Source organism: Gymnoscopelus microlampas (assembly GCF_963454915.1).
Source record: "Gymnoscopelus microlampas genome assembly, chromosome: 4".
Lineage (NCBI taxonomy): Eukaryota > Metazoa > Chordata > Actinopteri > Myctophiformes > Myctophidae > Gymnoscopelus > Gymnoscopelus microlampas.
The window spans coordinates 42,526,152-42,545,024 of record NC_139941.1 but is presented as its reverse complement, the minus strand read 5'-3'; the positions used below and the strand labels follow the sequence as shown (position 1 = coordinate 42,545,024).

The following is an 18,873-nucleotide window of genomic DNA, read 5'->3' as shown; positions in this document are numbered from 1 at the left end:
TAAGTCCCTTTTTTAATTTCTAATCTGGATTTCTGTGTGTTTTGGTGACTGCTGCTGAATTACCAAAATGCACATCTACCGTATTCACACACAGATATTTGGTTGAATAGTTTTATTCGTTTTTTTCTTTTAAATGACCGTACCTGGTTCTGATCTCAGCCAGCAGACGCACTGCAGCCATGACAGGGCTGGAGCCGTCTCCAGTGGCAGGCAGGGAGGTGTGGATGGAGAGACTGCCCTCCTGTGGCAGGAGCATGGACTGCACCGCCTGCACCACCTTCTCTGTGATGGACAGCTTGTAGAGGGGGAGGGCCTGTTGGGGGGGGGGGGGGGTACAGGGATAGATAAGAGGGGAAAGAAAAAAGATAACCGCTCTATGATTTCAGATCAAAAGAGGGGGGGGATTGCCGGCAGCGTTACAGTCGCGTTTGATGTCGGCGGGGGGCCAGTACCTCAGATCTCGGTGTGCAGAGACGGGATATGGGCACCGTCAGGATGTCTGAGGCTTTGCAGGCTCGCCTGTATTCGCAGGAGGGGAACTTGACGGTGGCGATGCCCTCCTGCTCGTTGATGGACATGACTACCCCGACGCTGCCCAGCACTCCTTTACCAACCACCTGCAGGGGAGGAGATCAAAAGGAAATCTTTTAGAAAAGGAAGTCTTTAGTCTTTAGATTCCCTTGGTTTCAGAGGAAGACGGTTTTACATAATGCTTTGATTTCAGAGAGGAGGTGGGTGTGTGAATTACAGCACGTTTGGGCCGACATCTAGCTACGAGGGCATGTACCAATTTGTCTCACTCTCTCTCACCCACCTGGACCTCCGATCCGATCTTGATGGTTTCTTTGAAGCCTCCGAGGGCACAGAGTGCAGCCACGGCCTGCCTGCCAATGGCCTGCAGCTTAGCCAGCTTTCTGCCACTGCTGCTCCCGTTCTCCAGGATGCTCTCGGCGTACTTCCCCAGCTGAGGTATAAACATCAGCGCTCGGGAGAGGACCTAGAACGACCCCATGGTGATGAAGAGGGGTTAGCATTGAAAGAAAGAGCCACCATACAGTGACAAATACAATTCAATATGAATAGTCACACAACCGTTTTGGCAAGTGTCACCGGAGACACTTGTTTTAACCCATTCAACAAACCGGGAAAGCATGTGACCTGTGTCACTTTAGATTTTAGCTATGCATATAAATAGCAACAGGATTTAGAACAGTGGTTCTCAAAAATAGCAGATACCCATGGCAGATATGCCCCTGGACAGACATCCCCCCTCCCCCCAATTTAACTTGTAAGAAGTAGTGAAAATAGCCAATCTACAAGCTCACAACGCGTCGCTCCGCAAAGAGCTTTTAGATCTATTATCACTGGTTTGGGTCCCGGCCCTCCGGGAAGACCAAATAAATATTTCTCTTTTGGGTCTCGAGCTAATATGTTTGGGAACCGCTGGTCTATGCTAGTTGGATGCCCAGTCTTTACCCAGCCAACAAAAAGACAGCTTCATTGACATTCCCCACAAAGGTCTGACCAACTCTTGTTCATACACGTCCTGTTACCAGGTAGAAACATGGCTCAGGTTGGCAGAAGACTGATGGTGCTGCTTTACCTTTTCTGCAGTGCTGGTCCAGATCTGAGCAGTGTTGGACTCGGGGGCAGTGAGCAGGCTATGCAGCAAGGCAATCACCTCAGCAGCCATGCTGTTGGCCACATGGCCGCTGATAAATGGCCTGACAGGGTCTGTCCTGCAGAAGCAGCACATAGAGAGAGAGAGAGAGAGAGAGAGAGAGAGAGAGAGAGAGAGAGAGAGAGAGAGAGAGAGAGAGAGTCAGAAATGGTCACAAGCACAGCCAGGGAAGATTTCAGTCTAAATAATTCAGCTGTCATGTCCATGTATCTGCTAAATCAGTGTTTCTAAACCCTTTTAGGCCATGACTCCCCAAAATAATCTTATTTGAATTGGGGACCCCCTCCCCCCCACCCTGACAAGCACTTGGAATTGTAGGAGTTGAGGTATTACATTTAGTTTAACTTGGTTCCACAGATAAATATTGTGAAAATAGCTGATCTACAAGCTCACAACGCCTCGCAACACCTCACAACCCCTCTTGTAGTGAACACCACATTGAGGTGTGTGCGGCTTCTTTCACAAAATGAACACATAGTAACTTACTATTGATGGCTAAATAACTCTTATCATGGGATTAACCGTCTTGTTGTCTCTCTCCATTCACTCTTGTTGCATGACAAAAAGGGTCTCAAAATCACATTTATTTTTGTGGAAAAAAACTAAAACAAAGAAAGCAGATTATGGCAGTATATTTAAAAAATGAGTCATGTTACCTAGTTGTGGGAAAGTGATATGGCTCTATACATATTAAATTACGCTTCGAAATTTGAAAGAAGATCTCTAGCGCCACAGAAATCGACAGATCACCCATGTCGGTGTAACACGAGTGACGATGACAACGTACGTTTACCAGTAAAAAAATACCAGGACTGTTTTTTTTTATATACAGTATATTGGCAGAATCTTCTTTCTTTGCATTCATTTATGTAAAATATGTACAATCAGAGTGAATGAAGAGAGAAACAATGCTACTTCCCGTTCCTCACTCATGGACCACAGGACCTATTGATAAAGGTGATTGACACCCGTTTGACAATATTTATTTATCAAGATTACTGACAATATTTGAAGTTACATCATGGCCAGGTAGCTACACGTACAGTATACAACCCAAGGTTCTACTAGAGTTCAACATCACTTTAACCCATTAAAACCGGGAAAGCGGCCGGATCGCAGGCCTTGCGGTCCAGGCATAGCGTGTCGCGGGTTCGAATCCCGATCCCGACGACCTTTGCTGCGTGTCACCCCCCATCTCTCTCTCCCCATTTCCTGTCAATCTACTATACTATCTATATACTGTATAAAGGCAGAAAAAGCCCCAAAAATATCTTTAAAAAAACAGGAAAGCATTGTGTCATTTTAGATTTTAGCGTTGGCCATTAAAAAATAACAGATATACAAGCTCACTTCGTGCCGCACTGCGAGCTTTTACATCTACTATTTTTGATCATTTTTGAAAAATCTTGAAAGTGTTTGAAAAATGTTGAATAATTCTGAATTACTAAAAAGTTGTGAGAACCACTGATTTCGAAGGCTGTTGTAGAATCGACCTCAGGTCTTAATGGGTTTAGACATGTTTGTATGAAAATCCCTTCATACTGCAGTGGTTACCTGGCCAGATCTGCATTCCTGTCCCTGCAGACAGCGGTCTGAGCGGTCTTCTTCTTGTCGCCTGTGGTGATGCCTCCGGCAGCCTCCTGGGCCAAAGCCTCCACAGGCGGGCCCACGCTCACTATGAGCCCAGACTGGGCCCACTTGTTTGCCTTCCGCAGGGCAGCAGACGCCTCCTCTGTGATCACCTCACAGCTCCCACTCTGGGCAGGTTGAGAGAGAACAGCAGGGGGTTAAGGGTGTAGATGCCAGAGTTTTGGCTCCGAGTCCTAGACTGCCGTTTACTGTTTTGACTATTTTGTAAAATATATATTTTTTTAAAGTTCAAAGGTTTCTGATCAACTTCAAAACCTTTGATTGGATTAAAGTTAATCCAATCAAAGAAAGAAACACAAATAACCTTTTCATAGATAAAAAATAAACAACCACTTATTTTATTTAAGGTTTATTCAAAGATTTTCAAAACTAGCCGATCTACAAGCTGTGTCACGTTGTGATTTTGTAGATCTTCTATTTATTTTCCTTTTTAGATCTGCTATTTATTTATTTATTTTCCATTTTAAGACTTAAAATCAGAATTCTTAAATTAGAAACAGAATACCCAAAATAGGGACATCAGGTTGAAAGTGGTAAAAAAAAATCTAAACACATCGGCTACAGTGAAATTACACCAAACAGAGTGGCGATATCATTTTGTTGAATGCTTGCATACAATGACAATAAAAATGACTGATATCGATGTCAAATAATGGCCAATATATTGGTCTGGCCAGTGCCTGGCGCGATTAGGGTGTTTCATGTCTTTATGTTCTTGGGTCATAGCGAATCCTCTCACCTTGGTCATGTCTCTGTCCATCTTCACGACCTTCTCCATGTTGGCTCCTGTGCCCAGGCGGAAGGGCCGTCCCTCTGAGCTGCTGCATGTCAGAGGAGGAGACAAGAGCAGCGACGTCAGATAAGCACTGACAACGTTGGCTTATGGGAATTTAGAACACTGATATGTACAGTATATCAGAAGCTGTCTTTCTCTTAACCAATGGGCCATCCACAACAAGTATTAAAGATATTATTTTAAAAATCGTCAACTCAAAAAAGCTATCACAAAGAACTGGTTGCAGAGAAATTGTCCTACTATAGGCCTATTTGTCCATATTGTGAGACAGTTGCATCTTCTAGAGCAGATGACCTATTCTCCAAAACGAGTTGGGCGAAAAAAGATGGGGGAAAGGTTAGACTATTTAGGTAACGAGCCAGATCCCTTGTGAAAGTTGGGTTGCATCCTTTCTATTGTATCTCAAATCCTGTAAACATGTTTCTGTTATTAATACTGAATGTGCCATGCTTGATGGGACATTCATGCTTGATTGTCTGTGTGTTTTTTGCTTCAGTTTTTTTTATTTCTTGTCTATTTTATTTCTTGTATTATGTCTGTATGCCTTAAAAAAATAAAAAATAAACTAGAAAAAGTGCTCCTCGGAGCACAGGTCTCCGCCAGGTCAGGTACGTTATTGTGGCCTCCTGGTGGCGCTATAATAGGCCAATGTGAAAGGGGTGCCATTTGTTCAAGGGCTTTTCACTGCAATCGGACACTGCATTCATGATTTGAGCCATTTTGTTCCAAAAATATGTTTTGCAAAATTAGACCTGCTGGTGGCGCTATTACAGGCCAATGTGAAAAGGGTGGCATTTCTTCCTCGGCTTAAAAGAAATGTGCGTGTGAAATTTCACGGAAATCGCAAGCTGCGTTCATGATTTGAGGCATTTTGTTCAAAACGGACCAATCCTGCAAACTTTGGAAGCCAATCTTAGGCAATCAGGATGGAATATGGGAAATCGGATAAATCCGTGTTGATCACATGACTATAGAGATACTGTGTACCGATTTGTGTGATGTTTGGACAAAATCTGTAGGAGTAGTATCAATAAATGTGTTTTGCACATATTAGCCTCCTGGTGGCGCTATAACAGGCCAATCTGAAAGATTTGGGCCAGAGGTTCTGAATTGGCATCCAGGGAGTGTGTGTGCACAGTTTCGCAGCGGCCGGGCCAACGGTGCCAGAGATTAGCTGCTAACGGACGGACGGACGGACGGACAGGGGGTAAAACATACTCTCTCGCCATGACTTTCAGCCTGGCGGAGACAATAAATAAAGAGTTAAAAAAAAACAAATCGTTCTAACTCAAGGGGACCCTAAATACCCTATAGACTTCGCTGAGCAGAGGTCCTCTAGGGGTCTTCTTGGCTACATGGCCCCCTACATGGCTACATGGTCTCCCTCTACAAACAAATCTCATCGCTGACAATAGTCAATCTATAAGCTCACAACGCACCGCAATTGCCTATTTTCACCCTAAATGTTCATCTATTCTCGCCAAATGTTTGTATATCATGACATGCCCAGAAAAGGTACGCTAAGGTTCATGTGGTTAACGATTATGTTCATGATATTTCTGACATATGGTATGTACCATACGTCAGAAATAAGGCACATTCTGACATGACAGTGAGGAGAAAGTGACATGAGAGAGGGAATGACATACAACACATCATTACTGTCATTCTCTTCTGGTGGTCCCTGCCTGGCACAGAACATTTTCAGATGGGGGTCCGCGGCCAAATATATCAATTTGAGGGTCCTTGGCACGCAAACGTTCGAGAACCAGAAAGCATTTGTATTATCTGCCTCAGATCTTAATGGATTAAAGTGAATCCAAACCTGAGTAGTGGTTGTAGGACCTCATGAGATGACTGGTCCTCTCTCTTGTGGATAAAGATGGACAGCTTTCCGTCCACGGCCTCCCCCTCCTCCCCGCCGTCCTTATCGGATTTCAGAGCTCCTTTGGAGCTGGCACGGGACAGGCTGGTGTCGGGCTCCGAGGAACTTGGTGACAGCAGTGTCTGGCAGCCTGCCACAGAACATTACACATCATAAAATGACCCCCTCACACATGGCTGGGCCGCCATATCTCTACAATAACCCTCCCCTCTCAGCACTAGGCCCGTCACAATTATTACATAATCGTCTAATCACAATTATTTGAGACACATTTTCAAATATTGAAAAAAGCAGAAAAAAGCAGATCTACAAGCTTACAATGCGTCACTTCGTGACGCATTGTAAGCTTGTAGATCAGCTATTTCTGCAATTTTTACATGTATACAATTATTAAATATATGCAACAAAGTGATTTGTCATATCTGCCCTGTGCAATTTTTGATTATGAAGCCTAAAAGGCTTTCATACGTTCATACATTCATATGTTCCAATGTTTCCAAAAGCCAAAAACACAATCAAATCGTTAAATCGCAATAATTAATCATCAATTTAAATGTGTAGTCGTGACTGCCCTAACCCTAACCCTAACCAGCACAAAAATGAATTGGAACAAAGACAGAATACCCCCCTGTGTAGTTGCACTCATTAAAGGGTATATTTAGGGTTGTCCGATATTGGCTTTTTTACCGATAACCGATATACCGATATTGTCCAACTCTTAATTACCGATACCGATATCAACCGATACCGATATATGCGGGGATTATTGTGATTAGGGTAAGCTCAAATTTCATATCACACACACCATATACAGTAAGAACTCCTGTAACTTATTTATAAAATTTTCAAAAACCGATACCGATATTTTCCCGATATCAATTTTTATGCTAATATCGGCCGATAATATCGGGAGGCCGATAAAATCGGACATCCCTAGTATACATATATTTTTTGGAAACATAATTTTTAACTCAAATCTTTGCTTCTGGAGGTTCCTGGAACAAAATATTTTACAAATGTTCGCTTTAAAAAAATATATATTCAAAGATTTGCACATTTTCACAATTTTTGAATAGCCAAAGAAATCTAAAATGACACAAATACTTCCCCGGTCTAAATGAATTTCTATTGAAAACATTTTTTTGATTGTTTGTCTTTTAGTGCAAAGACAGAGAGCAACAAACCACGTCAAATTCCCTGTGTGGGTGAATGTACCAATGAACTGGGTCCTGAATGATACCATGACTGTGGGGATCTCATTACCAAAACATGTCCAGCTGAAGAGGCCAAAACTAAAGTACCTGGCACGACGTAGTCCGCCAGCTTGGCCAGCAGCAGGGCGGCGATCCGCGAGGCGGGGTCGTTGGCGTCCTGCTGCTCGGCGTCCAGGGTGTTGATGGAGTAGCTCCAGGACGGCAGGGCCACGTTGCCGCAGTCCTCCACGCTCATGAGGGGCAGCGCCGCCCGGCACAGCTGCAGGATGATCAGCACCAGCTTCGGGGAGGGCCGCTGGTCCAGCAGCAGAGACAGGAGCTTAGACACGCAGGCGGGCTGGCTTAGGATGGCTTTCCCTATGTGGCTCCTATAAAAAGGAACAAAAACAAAATGGTAGATTAATAATGAATTATTATAATTACTGCGGGTGCATCGGTGGGTGAATGGATAGTGTGACGACCATATGGTTGCAAAATCTCTAAGGTTTGATTCTTATCCTCCGCGGTTGGCTGACATTTTGAGAATACTTTCTTTCTTTAACCAATTAAAACTGAGAAAGTGTCATTTTAGATTTTAGCTATATACATACGTAGCAACACAAGTTTTTCAGAAAACTCTTAAGATTTTGAATAGTGGTTCTCAAAAATACAGGATCTACAAGCTCACTGCGTGTCACTTTGTGCGAGCTAGTAAATCTATTTCAAAAAATCTATTTCAAATCTTGAACATTTTGAAAAAAAATACTCTTTTTCTTTAGAAGGCATTTGTAGAATCAGGCCTTAATGGGTTAATGAAACAAGCCATTAATGTTTCATGATTATGTTTTCTGTACTGTTTACCTGGACAGGTCATTGACATGTTTTCTGTACAAGTACTGACAGAATGTTTACCTGGACAGGTCATTGAGCAGGCTGAGCACGTCCTGCAGGGCATCGTTGCCCGCTGCCTGATTGCCACAGCACTCTGTGGCACGGGCCAGGTGATTGGTCAGCAGGCTGGACACCTGCCGCGCCAGACCAGAGTGCACTGCGTCGGTCGAGCCACCTTTGAGAAGCAACAGGGAGATATCAGAGATTGTTGTGAGCTTTTACCTCTGCCATTTTTGTTTTGTTGGTTTTCTTTTAAGGCATGTCCAAAATAGGGACGCCAGGTTGAAAGTGGTTAAGTTCTTGTGCTACATATAAATCCTAGGTCTGCAGTTCCTTCCATGACTCAGCATCTGCAACTTGCATCTTCTAAATATGATTCTGTCTTCATCCCACGTTGTTGGCAGGATGTACAAAATGTGTCTTTGAGAGAGGAACACTAGAATATATTTTTTTGAATAAATACTGGAAAAAAACATCACAGACGCGTCAGAAAAGGCGTCAAGGTGGCTGTGGATCAAGCGGGGAGATCTGTGGACCACACAAGCTACTTAGACACAAGCCTGATCAGCCCCGGCTGGGTCGCCTGGGCGAGGGTGTATGATGTTGCGAGACCCGAAACACCCAGTGAACCCAGGATACATCACTGAGGATGTGTCTAAGTTGCACCAAAAGTGTTTATTAAAACTGGGTTATTTGTGGGATTTTTTTTAAAGCCACAGTGTCTTTACAACAAGCAGCCAGAATGAAGCTGACATACCTTCCACTTTCTCCCATTCGATGCAGCGATTGGCCAGCACCTGGAAGGCAGCCCAGGCCATGGTGGCCACCTTCTGCTTCTTGGTTTGTTTCTCGTTGGAGCTGCATTCCCTCTGGCCGCTGAGGCTACACAGACGGTCCATGAGCTGAACCAGACCACTCCGTACCAGACACTGCTCCTCACTCCTAGGAGAGCACAGTAGGGGTGGAAATCATTTAATTGATTAAAAAAATATATTGATTTTAATAAAATAAACCATTTTGGTGGAAGAATATCAGAAATTCAAAAGTAGCGAAATGTTCAGATCTACAACACGCTCAACAGGTTGCTATATGATGCACTGTGAGCTTGTAGATTGGTTAGTTTAGCTATTTTTGCACGACACAAGGTTAATGAGACTTATACAATAATAAACCAACATGCTTCTCGATCATTCAAATAATAAAAAAAGAAAATAATCGATAGTTGCAGTGCAGAGCCAACACATATGAAGAACATTTTTGAAAAATCTTGAAAGCGTGAGAATTACTAAATGAATCCTCTCTTGCCTGGTGTAGGGTTAGATAAATAAGAAATAAGAAAAACATGAATCAAATCAATTCTCTTGCCTGGTGTAGGGGATTGTGCAAAGCATTCCGATACTGTTGGCACAGGCGATGGGATAACGAGCGCAGAGAGAGACCACAGAGGTCATGGTCTCCCCAAAGGCCTCCTGCACCTGCTCCACCATGCCACCACAGGTCAGCTCTTCAATCCTGATGAAACGCATCATAATAAAAAAGATGAAATCATTAAAAAGAAATACTCCAAAGTTTTCACAACGTTTGTCCCAAAATAATTAGCATTAGTATAACATATATATTTGACATCTAAGTATTGCGTGTTGCTCGCACCTGGGCCCGCCTTGCAGCACCATTGTGACCGGCCCCACCAGGTGTGTGACTCCGCCCACTCTGACGGCGGCGGTGAGCAGCTCTCTCATGTGAACCAGCGCCTGTTTCCGCGTGCTGCCACGCCTCCACCGCGTCTGAGCCGCCGACAGGAAACTGCTACTGGACACCTGAGGAAGCAGTGGTCAAATTGTTACATTTAAGTACGCTTAAATTATGTTGCAAGTAAGTACGTGGGTCGAAAAAGCTTATTGTCGGTATCAGACCCCTTGGAAATGGAATGCAGAGGTGGAGCGCCACACCTACAGTACCATCAACTGCCAGCCCTTCCCGCATGATTTGCTGCACCCAAGCCGTGCCACTCATACGCTGAATTGGCGGTGCTCGGGATAGAACCCATGACCTTGTGGTCCAAAGGCGAGAGCTCTACTGACTGAGCTACCCAGACGCAAATGTTGTGACACAAAATATTATAGACCCCCAGCTTAAAACGGACAAATAGCTACCGAGCGGACGGCAGTATACTTACAGACTGATCAGGCGTCGTCCCGATGAAGGCAAAGAGCTGTCCCAGCAGCACGCTGTACGTGGGCTTGTCACGGCTGTCCTCGATGGCCAGTGACTGCAGCAGGGTGAAAGAACTGCTGCGGTGACTGGTCGGGTGGTGTCGCCTCCTGGAGATGTTGAACATGCACATATTAAGGGGGTGGTTCCAACAGTAGATGAGTGGGTAGAGAGGCCGTCTGGAAATCGAAAGGTTGCTGGTTCGACCCTTGGCTTGCCCAGTATACGTATCGAAGTGTCCCTGAGCAAAACACTTAACCCCTAACAGCTCCCCCCCGTGTGCTCTTCTGAGCAGCCGTCTGCTGGGTTTCTTTAACCAATGTTATTTTTCAGGTAGGATTGTTGCAACAAGAAATGCAACACAGGTCTTTAAAGGGATGGTTCACCCAAAAACGTCCTGTAGGAGACACAAAGGAGACTCTTTGTGTCTACTACCGGAACCCCTGCTCGTCATCAAATTATTGGCTTATGAATGCGACAAAAACAAAAAAATATCCATGACAAGTCTCCATGGGGTGAGTAATCGATAGAAAAAAAAGTCACTTTGGGGTGAACTATCCCTTTAAGGAGGATACAAACCCAGGACATTGAGATTGTGTGGTCAGTGCATTAAATGGCAAAAAAAGCCAACAGAGCTATCACGTTTTATAAAGTGAAGATTCTTTTTGGCAGAGATGTTACAAAAATAAAGAAATAGACAAAGACAGATACCTTTGAGTGGCGTGCGTAAACTCTAGGTCCTGGTTGGCGATCATCTCCAGGTCAGAGGGAGCAGACATGCTGCGTAGGAAGACTGGCTGTTTTACCATGGGGTTCGTCGTCTTGGCGTCCGACACCGACTTTGAGGCTGGGACAGTGGATGAGGAGGACATAGAGGGATTAGATAAACATTTAAGCCTGATTTAGGGTACGGTCACTCACAGGGTATGTATGGTGACTTACATGCACATTCAATGCTGCGAAGCATTGTCGCATCACGTGCCATCACATTTGACACGACATGCGTTGGCCACTCCCCTTCACTCACGCATGTGTGACCGTACCCATATGCTTCATTGCGCGCTAGTGGTGTGTGCCTTAAACAGCCAGTCAGCAACCTCGCGACGCGTTGTGAACTTGTACATTAGCTATTTTAAGTGCGCAACAAACCATTACACTTGACTCTGACAGACTCTGCATCAAATCTGGTACTCGTTCTTCAAATAATCAATATCTCATTCTTCAGTAAGACACTTCAGACACCTTGCAAGATGCAAAGATGCAAGATTGCAGTTTAGCTTCAGTTTCATTTTCATGGTCAATGGTAAATTACTGCATGAGACAAAAACAATTAATCTAAAAAATGCCACAATAAGGTTTCAGTTACCAACAAACCATTTAACCTCCTAAAGACTAAAATATACCTGGTCCTGGTGTGCCAGCGGGTGTGCTGTTCAGACTCCTGCTGTGAGGGCCGATGGTTACGTGCAAAAGCAGTTCAGTGCGATTCATCAGGCTCTTCACCAGAGCTTTGGTTTTAGCCAGTGGGGTGCTACTCTTCATGTGCATGGAGTTTACCTCCTGGAAAAACTTCTCCCTGTTGGGTGCATCGGATAAAAAAGCGGAGACTGAAGTGAGTCGTTCTTCCTGGTAATTGGGACGCTTAGCTCAGGCCAAACGCACCCCTCACCCCCGTCCCCCGGTTAAGCAGCTGTATTAATTTGAATCGATTTACCTCAGTGCAAGGACAACATTCTCCAAATCGCTGAAGTCGAGAGGGACCTCCTTCAGCGAGCACAGCAGTTCCAGCTCCTTAATTTTGTTCTGGTAAATGAAAACAATAAATCATGAAGCATCAGCGCCGCCACGCTGCACATAATCTCAGGAGAACGAGTCGCGGTGGCATGCGCGGTGACAGCGGGCATACCTCAAAGAAATGGTAGTCATGGAAGAACGGAGCATTGTTCTCCAGCTTTCCCTGCTGGGCCTCCTCTACCTCATTCTGCCACTTCTGTTCCAGTTCTGCTACGCTCTGAAAGTCAACACAGGACACAATTGGAACCAAGGATGGAATGTTCTAACCCACCTTCAATGCAACTACCACTTTCTTTTCTATATAGCCCCCACTTAGTTTTTTCACACACCTATCATATTCTACTGACAATTTGCTTACCCATTTATTTTGTGGGGAATAAGTAACCAAATACTAATAATACACTAATAATAAACTATGTTACTTGTATATAGGAAACTGAAGGTAGAGAGGGACCAACATGCAAAAGTCTCCTTCCAGAATCAAACTGGGGACATTGCAATGATGTGGTCGATGTACTATCCACTCTGCAAATAAATGGGAAGACCAAAAATCTGAATTTTGGGTTGAACATTTTTGGTTGAAATCCAGCAGTTTCACTGAGCATTTCCTCTCTGTCGGGTGGATACCTCATATGCAGGGGTGCACATAACTTTTTAGGTCTAGTACTCAGAAGAGCTCCTGGAGATGTGACTTGGTGCGCAACAAATAAATGGTCCCGTCCCAGGGGGGGTCAGCACGGTGCCCACCGGACAGTTTTGGGCGGGGGGGGGTGCAGCTGCGAGAAAAAAAGAAAAAAAAGGCTGCATGCACGCAGCGGGGCAATGCGAGGCGATGCGAGACACACACAATCACTTGCAGCATGCATCTCTCCCCCTGCGCCTACTGGCTGTACATGGGGCCGACGGGTGGTTTAGCGTGATTTTGTGAGTGTGGCTTCAGGAAGTAAATTCCTAGCCTCGATCTCCAGGCTTTTATTTTTTAGTTTAGCTAAAAAATAAAAGCTTGGAACTTCCTGTCCCAGCTGTTGGTACGCAAAAGCGCCTCACGTCATCTGATGTGGTGCTCATTTTTTATTTTGGGTGCGCATGCGCACCTGCGCACCAGTTATGTGCACCCCTGCTCATATGTCCAAAACTGTTACTTTTCAGGATTCAAATTCATATTATCAAAGTATCAAAAGTAGCAGACCTACAAGCTCAAAACGCGTCGCTTCACGCCGCGTTTCGAGCTTGCACATCTGCTGCTGTTTTGACACTGTAGTGTGATCAAGTAGGGCATTCATTTATGAAAAAACACAAAAAGTTAGAATATGGAGATAAGAGGTTTCTGCCCCGACAGCAAACGATTTATTAAAACCACGGTACACACACAACGCTGTTTGTTTACCTGCAGCTGTCGCTGCATGGCATTGATCTTCTTGAAGGTCTCCGCCATGATCTTACAGACCAGGTCGTACTCCTCGGCGTGCTCCTCGCGGTACTGGAAGTTTACCAGCGACTGAAGGCCGTCCACCAGCGTCAGATGCTTTATGACGCACGACACTATGACCTCCTCCATAACGTCTGGCCTGATCACCTCCCTGACAAACAGGATTAAAGTTCATTAAAAGACCTGAGGCCGATTCTACAAAATGTCTTCTAAATCTTAACAGTTTTCTGAAAAACGTGTGTTGCTATATCAGTGGTTCTCAAACATTTTTGTGTCAAGGACCCCCGAAATTATATGTATTTGGCCACGGACCCCCATCTGAAAATGTTTTGTTCCAGGGACCCCCAAGAAGCAAAGATTTGGGTTAAAAAAATTCACGTAAAAAAAAAGATTTGGACACATTTTCACGATTGTTGAATAGCCAACCAATGTGCTATATCTATATAGCTAAAATATAAAATGACACAGATGCATTCCTGGTTTTAATGGGTTAACATACCGGACACGGTCGGGAATAATGCAGACAGCATTTTGTACACCCTTCGGATCACAAATCAAAACATTCTTATTCTATGCATGTCATTAATCATTATAGGCTGAAAATGATCAAAACGCCTATTAGGCTCAATTTATAGTCCACTGTACGCTGGTGTCGTGCGGTGAAAATAGATGATCTGCAAGCTCGCAACGTGTCGCAATGCAACACATTGTGAGCTTATAGATCAGTTATTTTGTGCAGCGTGACACTGTCACACATAATTCAGGCTCAAGTGGTTAAATTAACACATTTAACACGTCCATGAACAGTACATGATCCTCTCTTACTTAATGCTGGGCCGGAACTGAGGTCGCGCCCTGCCGGACACCTCTCGTAACCTTCCCATGATGCCCGGAGGCAGGCGGATGCGGGGTAAGTCGAAGTAGGCCCCCGGCATGAGGCCCGGGGGTGGGATGAGCACGTCAGAGGGGTAGGTGAACTCCCTGTCCTCGTCGATGGTCAGCGGTAGGGGGGAGGGGCTGGGCGTCAGAGCTGGAGAGATGGCACCGTTTGCCTCCACCTGCCATTGGCACCTGAATACAATCACAAGGCCAACAGTTTTTTTGTTGTTGTTGTTGAAATAGCAACCATTGCATCAAATTATATATAATAATTAGGCATGTGACGATTCACTAAACTCATGATACGATTTCAATCACGATACTAGGTTCACGATATGATTTTTCACGATTTTTTTAAACACAAAATTAGTTTCCAGACAAATGACCGAAAAATCCACAAATCCAGTATTTTCTTCTCTTTTTTTAATTGTTTTTATGTATGCTTATCCTCTTTTCAATACAGTAGTAAATGACTGAAAACTCTTTTTCTTTATCAATTATCTTACAAAGATCCTGTATTTCCTTTTTTTCCTGCTGTTTGCATCACGATACATTTTTTATTCAATCGATTTAAATTGTCACCAGATTGAATCGATTTGAATCGATTTACGATAAATCCTTACATGCCTAATAATAATAAACTCTATTATATAGAATTTTATATATAAAAATAATGACTTTTTTTTATAAGTCTGACTCTTCTAATAAACTCTTCCACATTTCATGTAGGGCCCTGCTAACCTAACCTAACCTAACATTTAACATAACATCAGCTAAAGCTATATTGAATCGCCCAGAGCTTTATGGGTTCTGCTTCTTACATTACAGTGCATGGTTTGGCCCAATCAATATTCCTTGCTTCAGTGAAGGCTCTGTGCTATTTTTTATTTATTTATTTTTTTCATTTCATTTTTGCTGCGTCACCTTTGGAGCAGCTTTGAGCAGAGCAGATCGTGGCAGGCCTCCTCCTCTGGCGTCACCTCTGGCCCATTATACAGGATGCGAAGCATGGAGCAGGCCAGCACTGACAGACCCAATGCCAGGTCTGCCAGGAAGGGAAGGCCCCCAGAGACATCCTCGGACGACTCCTGGAAAAAACAGATGGCGGTTATCAGGATAAGCTGATGATGACGCTGATCTGATGACGTTCTGCAATGGCATTATCGTCATAATAGGAAGGCGGGTACAGATTATGCTTGTGATATTTCACCTGAGCTCTGACGGTGCAGGAGAAACCCCACATGGCTTTATCGGGGGTGTTGTGTTCTCGGCCGCTCCGCATCTCGAAGGAGAACGTCACGGTATCACCCTCAACCTTTAGTGCAAAAAATGTTTAAATATGCTGTAGAAAGGGCTGTCACGATTATGACATTTTAACGATGTAATTGTGTTTTTGTCGTTGAACACAACATTATGAATAAAAATTACATTTCTGTTTAGCTTTAAGGCTTTGAAGTTGCACAGGGCAGATATGACAAATAACCTAATTATACAAAGAAATGACTGACAAATGTAATTATCTTATACAAACTTTCCACAACTTTTTGAAAATGTTTGAAAAAATATGAAAATCTTTCGACATAGAAACAATTATGCAAAATAATTGCAATTTTGTAATAATTGTGACAGGCCTAGCACTTCCAGACTCTTTATGCATTGGATTGTGTAGCCGTCTTGTCTGATTGAATACATTTTTCCAAAGCTTCTCTTACCTTTACCAGGTCTTTGGGCCAGCCTGTCCCCAGAACGCTGCGACTACCGTACCCCAGCGTGTTTCCTCCGTACTCGGTTACCTTGCGGCTGTTGGTGTTCGGCCCAGCGTAGATTACCAACTGAAATATCAAACACGCCATTCAGTAATTAATAAGGGATTGGTCACACTTGGGCAACATTACACACTAGGGTTGCTACGGTGTCTGGTGTTACACAGTGCGTGCACACCGCTTACATAATTTGCCCACTGATAACAGTTAAAATAAAATGTATTCATGAATAAAAACCCACTCGGTTCAGTTTCATGGGAATGTTCTTTTAACATGCTAAGCGTGATATCAATGCTTATTACACGGCTTGGTTGAACACTTGATTCTGATTGGTCAATCGCTGAATTCAGAGGCGTGTTATTTCTGGATAATGACGATGAGCTCTATAACAGACCGCTTGTCTAATCAAAGACTCAGAGCACCTGCTCATATCAACCTGCGCTGCTTGATTTTATGCTGTATCCAACATGACAGCCATGTAAACAAATACACCATGTCATTTACAAGTTACAACTAAACGTTGCTCTCAAGAATGTTTTTGAAAACATTTGAAGCTTGAAATAGACAATGCAGTAACTAAAAATGTATTCTATTTGATCCACTACACTTCCTTGTTTTCCGAGGCGACCGTGTCCGCCCAGGGCAACACTTACAGTGATGTTGCTAGGTTTTCAATGCAATGGGTCCTGGGATGCAAGGGTGGTCTTTTAGATGGGTCCCAGGGACATTTTATGGGTCCCACAAAAATGCACAGCGTTTAACTCGTGTTTCATCTTATATGGTTATATTCATGTAGAACATGTATCTGAAAGAAAAGTACACAATTCCAAATCCGACAACTAGTACTTGTAGTACTTGATTTTTTTTTTTACATTAACCACTTGAATCCTAGTATCCCTTTTCTGAGGAGAACTTTAGCCAAAAATAGCAGATCTACAAGCTCACACTTGTGAGCTTGTAGATCGGCTATTTTTGGAGTTATAGGTGTGTAAAGGGAAAAAAGAGCAGCAAAAGTTTATCTGAAACACAATTTTATACAATATAGAGGGGGTCCCTGCTTCATCTCTCTCTCAACTAGGGGGTCCTTGGCCTGAAAACACTGAAGACCCCTGCTCTACAGGGAATTATTTGATATCTGGCTGCACGGAAAGACACAAGAATCACAGCTGCCATTAATTAGTGCTGTTCAGTGTTGATTGCCTAGTGGTCAAATTGGGGTCAACGAGCCATCTTAACTTGCTTTGAAGTTGGGCTGTAAGTTGCGCAGCACTCTGACTCTCTCCCTCTAGCAGCAGCTCGCAATGCCCTGAGACAGAGAGAGAATACTTCTCCATACGCGGTGTTTTACCGAGATTTTTCTTGTTTTCTGCACTATGCCTTGTAATCCGCGGACGGCTTTGAAATCCACGGATGGCCTTCAAATCCGCGGTAATTTCCGCTAAATTGTAGTGCGTCCCATGGACGCAACGAGGGTGCCGTGAATGCGTCCTTTTTCAATATGGTGCGTCAGAGACGCAGGACGCAGGCCTATGAGCATCTCTGCACTTATGGAATACTTTCATTGCCGTAAGCAAGGAAATACTTCGTTTTGTTGTTACTTTTGGGTCAATTTATTTATTAAGTAGCCGTGTAATAAGCGGGATAATTGACGGGTAGCTACTAGCTGGTCATTATTGAAAAATAAATCCCTTCAGGGTGATTATGCACCGACACGGCGGTATAAAGTGAAAGTTACTGTTAAACCTATTAACAGTCACTGGGGAGGAAGAAAGAAGGATTTTACATTTTATTTGAACTAAGTAGGAGATTATACCTCCTTGAGTATAAGTGCTATATTTACTTCACAACTTGCTAGGTATTTCCTGTTTGTGTCTGGCTCGGACACCTAATCAAGATGCTAATCAAGTTAATTAAAGCAGCCGGCACCACATTGAAAGACGGCACACAATTAATTAATTAAAGTAATTAAAGTAGTCAAAGTAGTCCATTATTACCAGTATATTAGCTGGTAAAATGAGTTTATAAGTTGGTGGGAAGATCTCAAACCGTGGATTACATAGGACCACAATAGGACTACACTGAAACAAGTCCCAAGGACTTTTTTGTGTTATCCTTTTAGCTTTAATGTCTTACTGTGCTGTTGAAATTTCGGACTAATACAGTATTCAATGAATCCAAAAACCCTATCACACTGTATTTCATGGCTTCAAGACATAGGAACATATTATTTCTCTGGTGTGTGTTGAAGAGAGCGTGTGTACCTTGTCGTAATCGTACTGCGAGGAGCAGCGCGAGTCGAAGCGCAGGTACAGACAACGCGCTCCCGGTATGTGCACCGTCTCTTTGAACTTGTAGTTGTCTCGCACCGGGTGTACTGTCTCCACCGTCTTCCCTGCAGCCCACGGCGCTGGGATCTTCAGCCCCGTCAAGAACCCCGGCTCTTCCCGCTCGTCAAGTATTCTGAAGCTAAGGACACATTTGACACCATAAGAAAATGATCTTTTATTACACACAAGCCATGTCTTAACTCATTCACTGCCTGAATTATTTCTGGCCGCGTTTGCCCACTGCCAGAGATTTTCATTGAAAAAGAAAAGTACTCAGGAGCCGAGAAAAGTTTTAAGTTAACAAGGAAGTGGATGGGAGTCTAGATCTTCGAAAAATCATATCTCCTTTTTTTCTCCATATATATATATATCTT

The 18,873-nt window shown here is 43.7% G+C and overlaps 1 protein-coding gene across 11 annotated transcripts in view; it reads right to left on the bottom strand.

Annotated features, from left to right (window-relative positions):
* Positions 1 to 18,873, bottom strand: part of hectd4 (HECT domain E3 ubiquitin protein ligase 4) — a 102,106-nt gene that overhangs the window by 52,647 nt on the left and 30,586 nt on the right. For all 11 annotated transcript variants that reach the window (XM_084054975.1, XM_084054982.1, XM_084054983.1 and 8 more), the window contains exons 21-43: positions 18,434 to 18,638; positions 16,122 to 16,241; positions 15,620 to 15,724; positions 15,334 to 15,497; positions 14,356 to 14,601; positions 13,489 to 13,681; positions 12,214 to 12,318; positions 12,022 to 12,110; positions 11,711 to 11,883; positions 11,019 to 11,154; positions 10,273 to 10,417; positions 9,747 to 9,913; positions 9,462 to 9,608; positions 8,854 to 9,038; positions 8,118 to 8,271; positions 7,314 to 7,594; positions 5,953 to 6,142; positions 4,071 to 4,152; positions 3,236 to 3,438; positions 1,604 to 1,739; positions 815 to 997; positions 453 to 617; positions 144 to 313 (exon numbers count right to left, since the gene is read on the bottom strand). In XM_084054975.1, the coding sequence (XP_083911101.1) occupies positions 144 to 313; positions 453 to 617; positions 815 to 997; positions 1,604 to 1,739; positions 3,236 to 3,438; positions 4,071 to 4,152; positions 5,953 to 6,142; positions 7,314 to 7,594; positions 8,118 to 8,271; positions 8,854 to 9,038; positions 9,462 to 9,608; positions 9,747 to 9,913; positions 10,273 to 10,417; positions 11,019 to 11,154; positions 11,711 to 11,883; positions 12,022 to 12,110; positions 12,214 to 12,318; positions 13,489 to 13,681; positions 14,356 to 14,601; positions 15,334 to 15,497; positions 15,620 to 15,724; positions 16,122 to 16,241; positions 18,434 to 18,638 (3,744 nt within the window). The remainder of the gene's footprint in view (positions 1 to 143; positions 314 to 452; positions 618 to 814; positions 998 to 1,603; positions 1,740 to 3,235; positions 3,439 to 4,070; positions 4,153 to 5,952; positions 6,143 to 7,313; positions 7,595 to 8,117; positions 8,272 to 8,853; positions 9,039 to 9,461; positions 9,609 to 9,746; positions 9,914 to 10,272; positions 10,418 to 11,018; positions 11,155 to 11,710; positions 11,884 to 12,021; positions 12,111 to 12,213; positions 12,319 to 13,488; positions 13,682 to 14,355; positions 14,602 to 15,333; positions 15,498 to 15,619; positions 15,725 to 16,121; positions 16,242 to 18,433; positions 18,639 to 18,873) is intronic.